This window comes from Melozone crissalis, unplaced genomic scaffold (assembly GCF_028551555.1).
Source record: "Melozone crissalis strain CALT ecotype California unplaced genomic scaffold, PUWL_Pcris_2 ptg000088l_1, whole genome shotgun sequence".
Taxonomy (NCBI): Eukaryota; Metazoa; Chordata; class Aves; order Passeriformes; family Passerellidae; genus Melozone; species Melozone crissalis.
This window is the reverse complement of record NW_026535865.1, coordinates 2,004,835-2,020,019: the sequence shown is the minus strand read 5'-3', so window position 1 is coordinate 2,020,019 and position 15,185 is coordinate 2,004,835. Positions and strand designations below refer to the sequence as shown.

The following is a 15,185-nucleotide window of genomic DNA, read 5'->3' as shown; positions in this document are numbered from 1 at the left end:
GAGTGAGGAGGGGACATGCACACCATGATGGGCTCTGCATTGCCCATGGTGGCACTGCTGGAACCACGAGGGTGCTTGAGCCCTGTCCCTGCCATGGTGGGGGCTCTGCTGCCCCTGGGGCTCCCTTCAGAGGCAGCCACCCCTCAGCAGCCCCCCAGAACTGCTGCAGAGCAGGGAGTGCTCAGGGAGGGCTGCAGAGGGTGGGGAGGAGCTGCTGTCCCCTGATGTTGTCACCATCACCTCACCCTCACTGCGGTGTCACTGCTCTGGGGACCTTTTGCCATCTTGGGCTGGGCCAGTTCGGGCCAGGATCCTGTGTAAGGCTGGCCCTGAGCACCTGGCTCACTGAGGGGATGTCCCAATGGAGAGCTGACCTGGATCCCTGCCACCCGTGTGACCGTCACCTCCCATGGCCCCGGGACAAGGGCCTCTAGCAAGGAAACAGCCCTGCAGGACTGGGGACAGCTGCTGTCCCTGTCCCTTGTAGTGACACCAGGACATCCCAGCCCAGGGTGGGCTCTTGGGGCCCCTCTGTGGTGCTGTGGGACTCAGAGTGGGGGACATTCACCAAAGGCACTTCGGGAGGTCACCCTGCAGATCTGGGGTCTCCTGATCCCCCCAGAGCAGAGAGATGCCCAAAAGGACACGACCTCTCCTCCCACCCTGGGCAGGGCCAAAACAACCATTGATTATTTCTGAGGGACTCAGGGTGTCATCACTCTTCCTCCACACCGGATGGCTCAGACTCCATGGCAGGGTGGGGCTGTGATGGCAGTGCAGGAAACCATCCCCAAAATCCCAGTGCAGAGCCCCCCATGAAATATTCAGGCTGCTCTGCACAATTCCCACCTTGCTGCTGTCGCAAGCACCATGAATATTGCAGGTGGGCATTAAAGTTTCAGGGCTGCCATGTTTCAGGACACTGCCACCACAGGAAATCCCTCCATTGGGATGTGTCACACCCTCTCCAGGCTCCAGTGACCTCTTTCTCTCTGGTTTACCCCAAAAACTGGTGGTAGGGATGGGCTGGGTCCTTGAGGTGCAAACCAACATGAAGCTCCTCGCTGTGTCCCTGGGATGGGCTGGCACAGGGAAGAGGGAAGGACTGGGAAAAGCAGAAATTGTGGTCACCCCGCCCCAAGGCTCAGCCATGGTCCCTGACAGCAGCATTGCCCCACTCCTCCCCACTTCCAGGCACAGAAGGATGCCCTGAGCACCTCTGAGGGTTTCATCCTCCATGTGATGAGCTTTCCAGGTCAGTCCCCATCAGAAGGGACCATTCCCTGCTCTCATAACTTGGCTCTTCCCGTGTTTATATAACAGCGACGTCTCCTGCGGACTGGGGAGAGAATTGGCCGGGGAGAAATAATGAGGATAATTCAAGTCATTTGGGAAGACGAGGTTCTCGAGGTGCCCAGCGTCTTCCACCTTTTACATGTTGTCTCTAATCATCCGCAATCTCGGATGGCCATTGATGGAGCTCGTTGCTGTGGTGACGGATGAATAGCCCTGGGATTGTACCATGCCAAAAAAGTGCTGTCCTTTCCATCAAAACAACAACAACAACAAAAATATCGTTTTGTTCAGGAAATTAAGCAGTTTGCAACCAAATAGCAGAGTCTGAAAAGGCTCCTGCGTCCGTCCCTTCCTCCTGGCTCCCGTGGCTCTGTTTGGTTTGTCAGGAACATGCCCAGCGCCCCGGAGGGTCCTTTGTGTGCACCAGACAAGGAGAAGGTGGTAATTGCAAGGGGGTTTCTAACCCACTGAGCCTTTTAAAAGGATTTGATGCCCCCCTGCACCTCTGTGCCGGCCCAGATGTGTGTCACACAGGCAGGGAGCGCGGGGCTGGGGCAGCACTGGGTTAATGTGTTAGCTGTGCACAGCCAGGGGACAGGGGACAGGGGACAGGGCAGTGGGGAGGACTGGGAGCAGGCAGGGTGTCAGGGCTCAGATCCTGCCATTCCCCAGGGAAGCAGCAATTCCCAGTGGTGAGAGCCAGCACGGGGCTCCTGAGCTGCTGAGAAGTGTGGCCAAAGCCAAACAAGGGTTTCTGCTCTTGTCAGCTTCTGTGGTTTTCCATATAAGCTCCCTCCCAGGCAATAGGACCAGAGCCCAGCTTCCCTTCCTCCCCAGATGCTCAGGAAGCATCTCCTGGGGTGGCTGCTGGGGATGCTGCTCTCAAGCTGTGCCACTGGATGTGGGCAGTGCAGCCCTTGGGGACAAGGCTGAGGCTGGGAGGGGGAGGCTTTGGGGTCTGCCCCAGGCTGTGGTTTGACCCTCCCAGTGATGGAGCCACACCACCATGTTTCAGGCTCTTCACTGGGGGTGTTTGTATAACCCCAGACTGCCTTGGGTTGTGAGGGACCTCAAAGCCCATCCAGTGCCACCCCTGCCATGGCAGGGACACCTTCCACTGTCCCAGGCTGCTCCCAGCCCTGTCCAGCCTGGCCTTGGGCACTGCCAGGGATCCAGGGGCAGCCCCAGCTGCTCTGGGCACCCTGTGCCAGTGCCACTGGGTCACTGGCTGTGACACAGTGCATTGTAAACCCATTACTGCTCTGGTCTGCATTTTGAGCTAGAGGTCTGGTCCCTGCTGGCATCTTTGGTGCTCCCAAACACCACCCAGCAGTGATGGAACCATAGAATCAGAAAATCCTGGAATATCCTGAGTGAGAAAAGACTAACAAGGATCATCAGTGCAGCCCCTGTCCTCCACAGCCACCCCAACACCCCCACCCTGAGCACCCCTGGGAGCTCCTGCAGCTCTGGCAGCCTTGGCACCATTGCCTGGGCAGCCTGGGCAGTGCCCAGCAGCCTCGGGGGGCAGAACCTTGCCCTGAGCTCCATGCCAAGGCCTGGCACAGCTGCAGCCCTTGCTGGGCTCCTGTCCCTGTGCCAGAGCAGAGCTCAGCCCCTGCCCCTGTGCCTGCCCTGGGGAGGAGCTGCAGCCCCCGAGGAGCCTCCCCTCAGTCTCCTGGGCTGCAGCTGGACAAACCGAGGACAGGGATGGTGATTTGGAGCTGTGTGGCTCCGCCATCCATCCTGCAAGAGTGTAAAAATCAAAAACCATGGCAGGGCGAGTGCCCAGCTGGCAGCCTGGAGAGCTCTGGGGCACAGCAGGGTCGGAGCCAGGCCCTGCGCCTTGGGGCAGCGGGAAGGAGGAGGGAGGAGGAGGGATGGGCACACGGAGAGAGAACATTTTAGCCGACCTGAGGAGGAGAAATGCGCTGAGTTCCCGCAGCTCCAGCCCCTCCAGTGCTCTGCCAGCCGTCCCCAGCGCCCTCCACCCTCCCTGGGCTCAGGCAGAGCCAGATGGAGGGAGGCACATCCTGGCTGCGTGAAGCGGGCTGGGGAGATTAATTCCGCCGGGAAAACAAGCTCAGCAGACACCGCAGAGCTCAGGACCCGTGTGTGTGTGTCTGTGTGTGTGTGTGAGCACACGCGTGTGCCCCGAGCACACACGCACAGAGGGAACTCGAATGTGTTCGTGTGTTTGCGTGTGCTCGACAGAGCCGCGGAGCCCGCGCCTCGCCTCGGAGGGGCAGCCGGGTATTGGCGATGTGGCCTCATCCTTTAATTGCTCTGCTTTGATAACAGTGATAATTGGCTGCAAATCGATACTGTTTTGCTCCTGTTTTTCCCATCCTGTCTCACCCAGCCTCCCCTCCCTTCCCGGACGCCGTCGTGCTCTCTTTAGTGGGTGACATTTAAAGGCTCTGCCACAGCCATTAGATAACCCAGGCGGAGATGATGCTGTGGAGGGAGGGCTGATGCCGGCAGGGATGGGGGCAGCTCCCCTCTCCTCTCCCACGGCTCAAGGACAGATGGACGCGATGCTCCAGCAACACGTCCTGGTGCTGTGGGAGCCACAGGGATGGGGGGACCGCTGGATCTGGGGGTGAGGGAGAGTGAGGAGGGAGAGCAACGAACCCAGGCTGTGTCAGCCAGGAGCTCCCTCCGGCTTTGGCTCTGAAAACTGTGCCAGAACACCACGGGGAAATGTGTATTAATATCACACTGCCCAGCCTGCCCTGCTCTGGTGCCCCTGCCTCCCCACAGCTCCTGCCGTGCTGCCCCAGCCACAGGTGGGATCTCAGAGCCCCCCAGGTCAGGCACCCCCTGATCCCCTTGCAACTGCCCTCAGAGCAGCCCCTGCGCTCCACCTGCCCAGCCGGGGCTGCTGGGGCTTTGTCCCCACAGAAAGTGCCCTGATCCCCAAAGCTGAAGGGTTTGAGGAGCACCAGAGGGTGCGTGGGGAGTCCCAGGGGCACACTGGGCTGGAGCTGCAGGACCCTGCCAGTCTGCAAGAGCCAAGGGACCTCATTAGCCAAGGGAGCCTTTTTGGCTGAGTGACCCTCACTAACAAAGCAGGGTGCAGGGACCCACTCTGCAGGGCTGGCAGTGGGTGAGGGATGCCTGGGAGGCTGCAGGGGTGTGAGTTACCTGTGCCCTCACTTCCATGGGCACCTCTATGCCCACTCGTCCCGGTTACCTGTGCACACACCTTCCCAGGGTACCTGTGTACTCACCATCCCCACGGAGCTGTGTGCCCACCTCTAGGAGGACCTGTGTGCCCATCTTCTGTGGGTATCTGTGCACTCACCATGCCAGGTGAAACCTGTGCTTTCACCTTCCCCAGGTACCTGTGCAGCTACTGTTGCTGGGTACCTGTGCATCTACCATCTCTGGGCACCTGTGTGCCCACTGTCACTGCTACCTGTGCACCCACTGTCCCTGGGTACCTGTGAATTCACCTTCCCCAGGTACTTGTGCACTCACCATCCCTGGACACCTACCCACTGTCCCTGGGTACCTGTGTGCCCACCATCTGTGAGTACCTGTGCACGCACCATCCCTGGGGACCTGTGTCCTTCTCTGGGTATCCACACCCACCATCCCTGTGAACCCACCCTCTTTGGATACCTGTGTACCCACCATTCCTGTACACCACCCTCTGTGCCCTCACCGTCTGTGGGTACCTGTGCATCCATCTTCTGTGGGTACCTGTACACCCATCGTCCTTGTGCACCCATCCTCTGTACCCTCACCTTCTTTGGGTACCTGCACACCCACTCACTTTGGGTACCTGTACACCACCCTCTGTGCCCTCACCCTCTCTGGGTGCCCTCACCCTCTCTGGGTACCTGTGCACCCACCATTCCTGAGTACCTGTGCACCCACTGTCACTGGGTACCTGTGCACTCACCTTCCCCGGGTACCCACACCCACCATCCCTGTGTACCCACTCTCTGTGCCCTCACCCTCTCTGGGTACCTGTGCACAAACCCTCTGTGCCCTCACCCTCTCTGGGTACCTGTGCACAAACCCTCTGTGCCCTCACCTTCCGTGGGTACCCTCACCCTCTCTGTGCCCTCACCCTCTGTGCCCTCACTCTCTGTGGGTACCTGTGCACCCAGCCTCCACTGGTACCTGCGCCCTCACCCTCTCTGAGTATCGGTACACCCACCCTCTGTGCCCTCACCCTCTCTGCGTACCTCTGCCCTCACCTACTGTGGGTACCTGTACACCCACCCTCTGTGCCCTCACCCTTTCTGGGTGCCCGTGCCCACGTCCGTGGGTTCCAGGTGCCACCTGGTGGCCGCGCTCCCGGCCCGGGGTGCTGCTGTCACCGGCAATGTCCCAGCCTGTCCCCGCACGGAGCTTTGCGCTGCCCCAAAGGCTCCCTAAGGCACCCCCAGAGCGGAGCCCGGCCCGAGCCTCTCTTCGAGCCGAACCCGGGCCGAACCCCGCCGGAGCTCAGGGCACAGATCTCTGTAGGGCTTTGGGCAGGGAGGTGCTGGGGACACTCCCTGGCCGTGGCTTCCCGGGGGCTTTGCTGCTCGGTGCTCCCCAGCCCCAGCAGAGCTGGGAGCGGGTGTTTTCTCCTGCGGGGTCTGCACCCACGGCAATGGCAGTGGGGAGGGCTGGACCCCGGCAAGGGCTTGGAGGAGAGTCCTGGAGCCCAGCAGGGGCACACGGGCTGTAAGGGGAGTCCAGCAGGGACACACGGGCTCGGAGGGGAGTCCTGCCCGCAGGGCTGGGCACACGAGCTCAGGAGGGAATCGGCCCCATGATCAGCTGGGCCACCTGAGCAAAGCTTTGAATAACCCCCCACACCCCGCAGGGCTTGCTGAAGAGCAGCAGGAACAGTTTGTAGCTGGGAATCCCTTGCAGCTGGAGGCTCCTGGAGCATCCCACTCACACTATGGATGGTGTACGGCCCCAGACCTCAGAGCTGGGGGTCTCAGCCCCTCTCCTGCCTCTGGGGCAGAGCTGGCATCCCTCCCCTATGGATGGGGTGTGAGCAGAGCGCTGTCCAGGTTCTTCCCCAGCAGTTACAGCCATGTCCCCCAACAGTCCCCTGCCCTGCAGCTGAAGGCTCCGCAGTGTCCCAGCCTCTAGAGCCATGCAATATCTGTGTCCCAGCCCCTGTAACTCGAGGGACAAGGGTCTCACCCCCCTTCCTACAGCCTGGGTGTGATTGTGACCCCTCTCTCTGCATGGGAGCTGGCTGTGTTCCACCCCACACACCCACATGAGGGTCTCAGCCCCTCAGCTACAGATGGGGCACATCTGTAACCCCGGCCCTACAGCCAAGGGGGTCAGAGCTCCCTCCCCTACAGTCAGGGCACACGGACACCGCAATCCCTGTAACCAGGGGGTCCCAGCCCTCGCCTCCATTGCTGAAGCACACCCATACCCCAGCCCCTGCCCTATGCTGCTATGCCCCCTCCCCGCTATTCCCGGAGCCCATCTACACTCCTGCGCCCATAGCCAGGGAGTCACAGCCCCCTCCCCGCTATTCCCGGAGCTCAGAGAACCCCCTGTTCTCTCAGCCCCCTCCCCGCTATTCCCGGAGCCCATCCACACTCCTGTTCTCTCAGCCAGGGGGTCACAGCCCCCTCCCTGCTATTCCCATAGCCCACCTACACTCCTATTCCCATAGGTGGGGGCTCACAGCCCCCTCCCCGGTATTCCCGGTGCCCACCTACACTGCTGTTCCCACAGCCGGGGGTCACAGCCCGCCCCGCTATTGCCGAGCACACCCACACCCCAGCCCCTGCCCTGCACCCCGCCCGTGTCCCCGGGGGCCGTCGCAGCCCCCTGCCCTGTCCCCGGCTCGCTCCGACACCCCCGGGCCCGTCCCAGGCCTCGCGTCCCCCCCGTCCCGTCCCCCCGTCCCGGGCCCTCCCCGGGGGAGGCGCTCGGGGCTCGCGCCCGCCATGTTTCCCGGCAGCGCTCCCTGCCCGCCGCCCGCCTGAGCCTCCCGGGGCCGGCCCGGCCCGGCCCGGGGCCGCCCGCCCTCCTCCGCCGCCGGTGAGTGGGGCCCGGCCAGCGGGGCCCGGCCCGGGGCTCCCGCTCCGCGCAGGCCGCGCAGCCTCGGCCTCGATTAGCGCCGCGGGCCGGGAGCGGGGCGCGGGGCCCGGCCGCGGCGGGCGGGGGCGGCGGGCCGGGGCCGGCCGCGGGAGGGGGCGGGCGGGGGTCTCTCCCCGGCCGGACGGGGGGTCCCGGCAGCCCCGGGCTGCTCGGGCACGGCGGGGGCCGCGGCTCGGCCCGTCCGGCCGGCTGGGCCGTGCGGCGCTCGGGGAGGGCTGAGCCCGCGGCCCCTTCTCTCCGCAGGGACTCGATCGACAACAGCTGCCCAGGGTTTGTCCGTGTGGCAGCGGGCGCCGGCCGGGACCCCCGAGGGATCCGCGGCTGCCGGGGCTGGCCTGGCTGCGAGTGCCCGAGGAGAGGCCGGTTTGGGCCGGGAGGGTCCCGGTGTGGCCATGGGAGCGCTGGTCTGAGCTCTGCGGGGGACCCCCGGGTGCGGAGCCGAAACCCGCATCCCCCAGCTGAGGACAAGGAGGGATAAACCAGAGGTGATCCGGTTCCGTCCCACGGGAGCGCTCCTGGCAGGGTAATGGTTTCGTGTTTGTCTTGTTTATTCCCTCGGTGAAACAAGTTTAGTAGGAGCAGGAAGGGAAGCGGCAGGGTTGGCTGGGGGGTCGTGGGTGCTTCATGCACCCCACAAAGGCAGCACTGCTGGGAGTTCCTGGTACCAACGCCGTGTCTTTGTGCCCTAGCTGGAGCCCCCGCACCCACCATGGTCCTGCGCGCATCCTCTCCCCTTGTTCTGTGTCAGAGTTGGACTGGCTGCAGCCACGTTGTCCACACACATTGGAATTGTGTGTGGTTTTTGTTTGTGCCTCATGGTTCTCATTTGGAGCACTGTGGTGGGTTTGGCCCTGTAAATGCTACACCGTGTGTGGCTGGAAGGGGCCGGTTCCTGGGGCTGGAGGTAAATGCATGTGATCCAGAGAGAAATTATTAAGATTAAATTTAAAATTAGGTTTCAGCATGTCAGCTGTTTTCCCTGGGAAGGTGTTCTGGAATCACATCTTACTGCTGGAAGGAAAACCTTATCCTCATTTCCAGCCTAACCATGCTAACATCCCCCTTACCCACGTATGTCAGAGCACAGCGTCAGTGGGTTCTTTCTGCATCCCTTGCGTCATCTTCCTGAGAATTAAAAAACTAAACCAGGCTCGAAATGAAAACCAAAATGTGACTGACTGGGCCTGCACTGGGCGTGTGAGGTGTGGGTGTTCACGGGGGGGCATCAGGAGTGCTGTGGGGGCACATTTGGTACCGGTGCAGAGCGGATTGTTGGGGTCTGACGTGCTTGTGTGTCACCGAGAGTTTAGGGAGCCTCGTGGTGCAGCAGGGAGAGCTGGGAGCCAGTTCCTGTTGGCTTTGCAGTCTGGCTCTGGGCAGCTCTGGGTGACTTAGGGCAGGCCCAGGACATGGATTTTAGGAACCCTGAGTGCTCGAGGGTCTGGGGGCCTGGTGAGGTTGTGCACGTGCAGGAACCGGGCTCTCTTGGGATCCTTTGTGCTCCTTCCTGATCAGCTGCAGCACACAATGCCCGGGTGCTCAGGCCCTCACAGCTGTTTATTTGTGATTGCTGCCTGCAGCTCGGTGCCTCCGAGGGGCGAGGATGGCTCAGGAGACGAACCAGACGCAGGTGCCTCTGCTGTGCACCACGGGCTGCGGCTTCTACGGCAGCCCCCGGACCAACGGCATGTGCTCCGTGTGCTACAAGGAGTTCCTGCAGAGGCAGCAGAGCAGTGACCGGATAAGCCCTCCAGGTAGAGGATTTTTTCTTGGAAATCTGTCCTAAATGGGTGTCTGGATACAAACTGTGTTCAATCAACTGCTTGGCCACCAGCAAATTTATCCCCTCCTAGAAAAATCATCTTTCCCTTTCTATGGATACCCAAGGACCCAAGCCCTCAAGCACTTCTGTTCCCTGTCAGGAGGGGCACTTGCTTTCTTCCCAGTCTCACCAGTTTGTGAAGCCCCATCCCAGCCAGCACCTTCCAGTAAACTGTAGAATTTCACATGTGCTAATGGTGATCCCAGCTTTCAGCTATTTCCTGCTCCCTGATTAGGTGCTGACTGCTGGGAACCATGACAAAGCCCCACAATGAAGTTTTATTTGGCCTATTTTTATCATATTCTTATCTTAACAGTGTGAAATCTAAAAGCCATGTCTTACAAGGTTTGTTTCCTGCACTTGGGATGGGAGCAAGGGAAGGATGCTCTCTGCAAATGTGAGCAGGGATTTCTTTTGCTGGGGGTTTGTGCAGTGCCACATGTACAGAGTGAGAAATGCCTCTGAGAGTTCTTCCACAGTTTATTCCTGGGGGTCATGGAATTCATCATGGCTTCCCTTGAGTCACCCACACAAAATATGCTCAGGAACATGACTTTTCCTGACAAAGGCTCTTCTTAAGACCCCAGCTTAGATCCTCAGCTGACACAAGCCCATATGTTGAAGCCTGTTCCTTTCAGCAGATGAGTATCTGGTTCTTACACCTTGGAGAAGTTACAAAGTGCCATTGAGTTCAAGATCCAGACAGCCCTGGTGTCCCACAGAGTCCCAAATTTGGCACAAATTTGGAGTAGGAACAGGGATATGGGAGTGATCCCAACAGGGATGTGCCCTCCCAGCTGCAGTGTGGAACAGGAGTGTAAGGCCTGCTGGAAGTGCTCGTTCTGCTTTCTCCTTGACTGTCCAGCACCTTAGGAACTGGCTGGTACTGCCCAGAGACCTGACCAAGCCTGCTCTTGTCTCACAGCCCCCAGTGGTCCCAGCAGCAGCCCCATGGCCCCCGAGGCCATCGCAGGACAGTGCGCGGAGGGAGACTCCACACCTGAGGATGCAAAAGCCAGGTAGGGGCAGAGTCTGCAGGGGAGGGGATCTAAACCCTGCTGAAATCCAGCTCTGGGACACAGGGGACAGGCTGTCATCCTTTATATGTCCGTAAACAGGCTGTTTGGACTTTGTGTTATGACTCTGGTTTATTTGGAAGATTGAAATGTCCCTCAATCTGCTGCTGCATCACATCATGATGGCTGATGTGTAGAGTGAGGTATCAGAGGGTTGGTAGTAAATTATCTTGGTTCTCCTGGAGCCAGTGCACCTTGTCTGTCCATGGCTCTGTTCAACTGTTCGATTTCTGCCCAGTCCCAAGTATTGGAATTTTTGGGGTTTTCCTGTGCAGGGCCAAGAGTTGGACTTGGAAGGATCACGAGGATCATCAACTCACAATGTCGTGTGATTCTAAGTGAAAGCACCTGCTGGTGACCCAGTCTGGAAGCTGTGACAGCAGGATTACAGACCTTGGGCCTGTTTGATGGGGAGGAGGACAGAGCTGCACTGAGCTCTACCATCACATTACTGCTCTGACTCATAACTGTGTTTTTCTCCCCCTGGACTTGTTTGGATAGGCTCTTGTCTTGTCTTTGAGATATAATTGGGTGCAAAAGGAAACTGAGATCATCACAGATTCATTCCATTTATGTCTATAAAGAACTTTGATCCCTGATCTCAAGGGGAATTGACCTGCTGTGCTCCTGACCTACTTTTGAATATAAGGAAATAAACTTTATGGGCTGAAGGTCTCTCCCACATAACTGTCTATCAAATGAAAATACTTGTGTTTTCTCTTTTTGTTTACCTGCTGCACATGCTCCCAGCGCTCAGACTCCTGTGACCCATCAGATGACAGCCATGAGCATATCCAGAGAGGAAACCAGCAACGAGACAGAGGAATTCAGCAAGACAGATGAAGCCTCATCGGCTTCTTCCTCATCAGGTAGGGTGGTTGGTTTGTCCTTTGCACAGATCTGAGTGCCACCGAGCTCAGGAGTCCATTGGAGCAGCAGGGACAGCTGCTGACTCCGGGGTGTGTCCCTTCCCGGCAGTAAAGACACACCTGAGAGCTGAGGAGGAAACTTGTTTTGGTGACAGGGAGGAGAGCAAATGCAGTGCTCGAGGGCAGGCTGATGGAGATTGCTCTGTGGGCTGAGGGCTGAGTGGCTGCCAGCCCTGGAGTGGCTGGCAGGAGGATAATCTTCCATGACGCCTCTCCCAGCGCATGGCAGCGAGCCCGGAGCGTCCCACAGCCTGACGCTGCCGGCACTCCCCTGCCAGCTCCCGAGGGGGAGGCAGGGAGAGGGATCCATCCCAGCCTTGCAGAGAGGGGACTCCTTTGTGGCAGTGCCTGGGGGTACTGGAGGCCTGCTGTTGTCACCCTGTGTGGTGGGGGAGCTGTCCCTCGGGGGGTGTTACACAGGGAGTGCCCTGTGTGATGGAGGAGCAGCAGAGGCACTGCCCAGTGTGGCACATCCTCCAGCTGATGCCATGAGCAGGTGATGTGCATGCAGACACCCTCCTTTGCTCAGCTGACAGCTTTTGCATTGAAAGCTAAAAAAACCCAGGAGCTGCTGGTTGCTAAAAAGCCAGGCTCTAGTCACCACACATGGCTGGGCATTGTGGGTTAGGTAATCTCTGCTTGCCTGCAAGCCCAGGGGGCAGTTTACAACAGGCAGGTGAGAGGCTGTTAAAAAGAGGCTTGGGAGAGCCTGCCCCTTTCATCTGCCTGTGTAATTTTTAGGAGGCTGTTTAGGGTAAGCTCCACAAAGCTGTCTCTGTTTTGTCTCCTCAGAGCAGCCTGCACCACAGGTGCTCCAAGGAGCAGTTGGAGCTCCTCCCTCCTGTTGACTTCTCTAACCTGCTTAGGTACTGGAGGAAATCCTGCTAAGCATCAATGACCTTTAACAATCTGGCTTTGAGAGCTCAGTTTTCCCTTTGGTAGATTAGAGGCAGTGATGGATATCTGTGTAAAGCATTCTAAGACCTACATTTGGGGAACACTTACATAAGAGTCAGCAAAAATAATTAGTAGTACTTACAAGGGGTTAATTTTTTTTCTCCCTGCGAAGATTAACTGTGGGCTCAGCTGACAGCTGTGTTGCTGTACAGCAGCTGAGCTGTAGTGACTATCCAGTCACTGTCCAGTGGCCAATTCATCTTTGGATTTAAAGCATTTGAAACAGAGAGAAAGCTGTGAGGTGGAGGTCTCAGTGGAACAGGGCAAATCTCACAGTTTGTGGTATGACAGCCAGGGCACACAGAGAGTCATCAGAGCCTCAAGCAGCTCCTATAATAAAATGAATATTTGGCTTATCAAGAAAGGCAGCAAAACTCTTGCCTCTGTTTCAGGTACCCTGCTTGAGATATCCCAGAACACGGCTGAGGGCAAGACGGCTTCGGAAAAACCGAAACCGAAGAAGAATCGCTGCTTCACCTGCCGGAAGAAGATTGGGCTGACTGGTGAGTGCCTGCCTCTGGGAAAGCTTCCCTGTGCCCCAAGCAGCCCAGAGTGAGAGCCCTGTGAGCACAGTGCTGTGGTGCTGCTGGGTTTGGAGGGTCAGGCTGGAGGTTCCCCCCAAATCCATCCTGGAGCCGTGGTGCTGCAGGAGAGGAGGGAGGAGAGCTCTGACCTGCAGCAGCACTGGCTGAGGCAGCAGCCTGGGGAGCATCCCACTCACTGCCAGGGTCCTGGCAGCCCTTGGGAGCAGGATTGGATGCAGCAGCACCTCTTGGTTGTTCCTGCTTCTTGGCAGAAGCTGCTGTAGAGGAAGGCAGAGCTCGCTGTGGATTGGAATCCGCTCCCGGTCAGGTCTGTGGTAAAGCTTTCGTAACAGTGACATGAACTGAGCTAGACCCAAATGGAAAATCCCTCTCCAAGACTCATCCCATTTGTTAATGCTGCCTGATTTCCACTGTTAGCTTCCTGAGAGCAGGATGGCTCTCAGCATGCAGCCTGTAAAGCTGGAGAGAGAAGTGCTGGGATGGTGTCAGGGCACTGCTATCAATGGGAAAACAGCTTCTGGAAAGTGAAGCAATTAATTTGGCTGTGGTTTGTTAATAAAAACATCATTCCCCTAAATTATCTCTGGCATTTAGTGCTTCTCTGGAAGAAAGTTAACTCTGGAGCTGTACAGGTCATGCTGTTCTGGCAGAGCACTTGCTTCTGTAGCCTGCTTGGGGCATCCAGCACCCAGGGACTGGCTGTTTTCATGGATATAAGAGGCTTTGGCCAAGTCTAGACTGGAAAGTTTGAACCTGAGCTTGCCTGGAAATCCACTGTCCTAAAATAGGGGTGGCTTTATAAATGTGGATCTGGGCTGGGTGCTCTGTGCCCAGCCTTCAGGTTGCAGAGAAGATTGTTTTCCTGGATGAGGCTTTCCTTTAAACTATGAGAAGTTCTCTTCTTTAGGATTCAATTTACAGAGAATGCCTGTGAATTCAGGGCATTTAGGATAAAATGAGTTTTCTCAACCAGGAGTAAACTGGCACCTTGGAGCAAGGTGTTGGTGGGCCTATAGCTGGAAAAACATGAAGGGACAGAGCAGGATTCCCTGCTGTCCTGCAGCACATCCCCTGCCTTGCTTTCCCAGTGTGCTGTGTTAATGGTAGCACTCTGAGCATTGTCTCTGAATGAAGTGACTAAACTGGGAATTCTGATGCCTGAGTAGCTCAGACATGATCCTGTGGTGGTGACAGCTCTGCTGCTTGCTGCTGGTCAGCCCAGCTGCTGCTGTGTGACCCTGGGGAGCTGGGCTGGCTTGGAGGGCTGAGCTCCAGCTCGGGCTGCCTGGGGAGCCGGGTCTGGATTAGCAATCTGGCACTCTGCAGTGCCTGGCACGTCCCTTGTCCCCAGGGAATGTGGACAGCAGCTGCTCTGGGAGCCTTTCCCACCATGTGACAGCTGGGGCTGCCCAAAGCACACAGAGCTCCTGAGCCAGAGCAAAGCCAAGAGCCACCCATGAATGAAGAATGAAGAGTCCCTTTGGCCTGTGGGGAGCTGCAGGCCCCCTCCCTTGCTGCTCTCTCTGCATTGGTGGCATTTCCTGGCGTGGCAGGAAGGAGCCAGGCCCTGCTGCCTTCCTGCCCAGCTGGATGGGGTCTGATGTGGCTTTGTCCCTGCTCTTCCTCCCATCAGGCTTCGACTGCCGCTGCGGGAACCTGTTCTGTGCCATTCACCGGTACTCTGACATGCACGCCTGCCCCTACGACTACAAGGCAGAAGCTGCCGAGAAGATCCGCAAGGAAAACCCCATCGTTATCGCCGAGAAGATCCAGAAGTTGTGAAGGGGTCCGAGCAGCTCGAACTGCAGCCAGGCTGCCTGGTGCTCCTCCCCTTCCTCCCAGCCTTCCTCCTCCTCCTCCCAGCCCCCGCGGCGGTGCGAGGGTGGCTCCGGCAGCGCACACAGACCGGCACCTGGACACGGGGCCTCCTCGCGCGTCCGGCAGTCACTTGGTGTTCCTCCTCTCCCTCCCTGCCTGCCCGACAGCCACAGCTCAGCTGATGTGTTCTCAACCAGCTTCCCAAAGGAAAAGGGACCGTCCTGCCCCACTGCTCTGGCTCTGAGACCTTCGCACTCGCCTCTTGCTGGGCACGGTGGGAAGAGCCGGGCTCAGCCGGGCTCAGCCTTTCCCTTCCCGGCGGCTCCGAGTCCTGCAAACCACCCAGGGCTTGTGGCCACAGTCCCTGAGCAGCCTGGGCTCTGTCCCTCTGCCTGCAGCCCCGGGAGCTGGGGGATCCTGGCAGCCAGGCTGCCGTCTGCTCCCCGGGAGGTGTTTGCTCTCCCATGCAGAGAAGTTGATTCTGTAGTTCCAGCACCCCACACCCCTCTCCCCACCCTCTGTTGATGCTGTTGGAGAAGCACCAAGGGGGCTGAGAAGTGATGCTGGCACAGGGAAGAGATTTTGTGGCTTGAAGTGAGGTGGGCAGGGCAGGGCAGGACCTTCCAGAAGGTTCTGCTGGCTGCCTTGTGCCTCTCCCCAC

At 58.5% G+C, this 15,185-nt stretch overlaps 1 protein-coding gene across 1 annotated transcript; it reads left to right on the top strand.

The window, feature by feature from the left end:
• Positions 1-7,247: 7,247 nt before the first annotated feature.
• Positions 7,248-15,185, top strand: LOC128946946 (AN1-type zinc finger protein 5-like). Its single transcript, XM_054290974.1, has 7 exons — positions 7,248-7,317; positions 7,621-7,900; positions 8,958-9,131; positions 10,125-10,218; positions 11,026-11,144; positions 12,554-12,664; positions 14,340-15,185. The coding sequence occupies exons 3-7, from the start codon at positions 8,981-8,983 to the stop codon at positions 14,486-14,488; spliced, it is 624 nt and encodes a 207-aa protein (XP_054146949.1). The 5' UTR covers positions 7,248-7,317; positions 7,621-7,900; positions 8,958-8,980; the 3' UTR covers positions 14,489-15,185.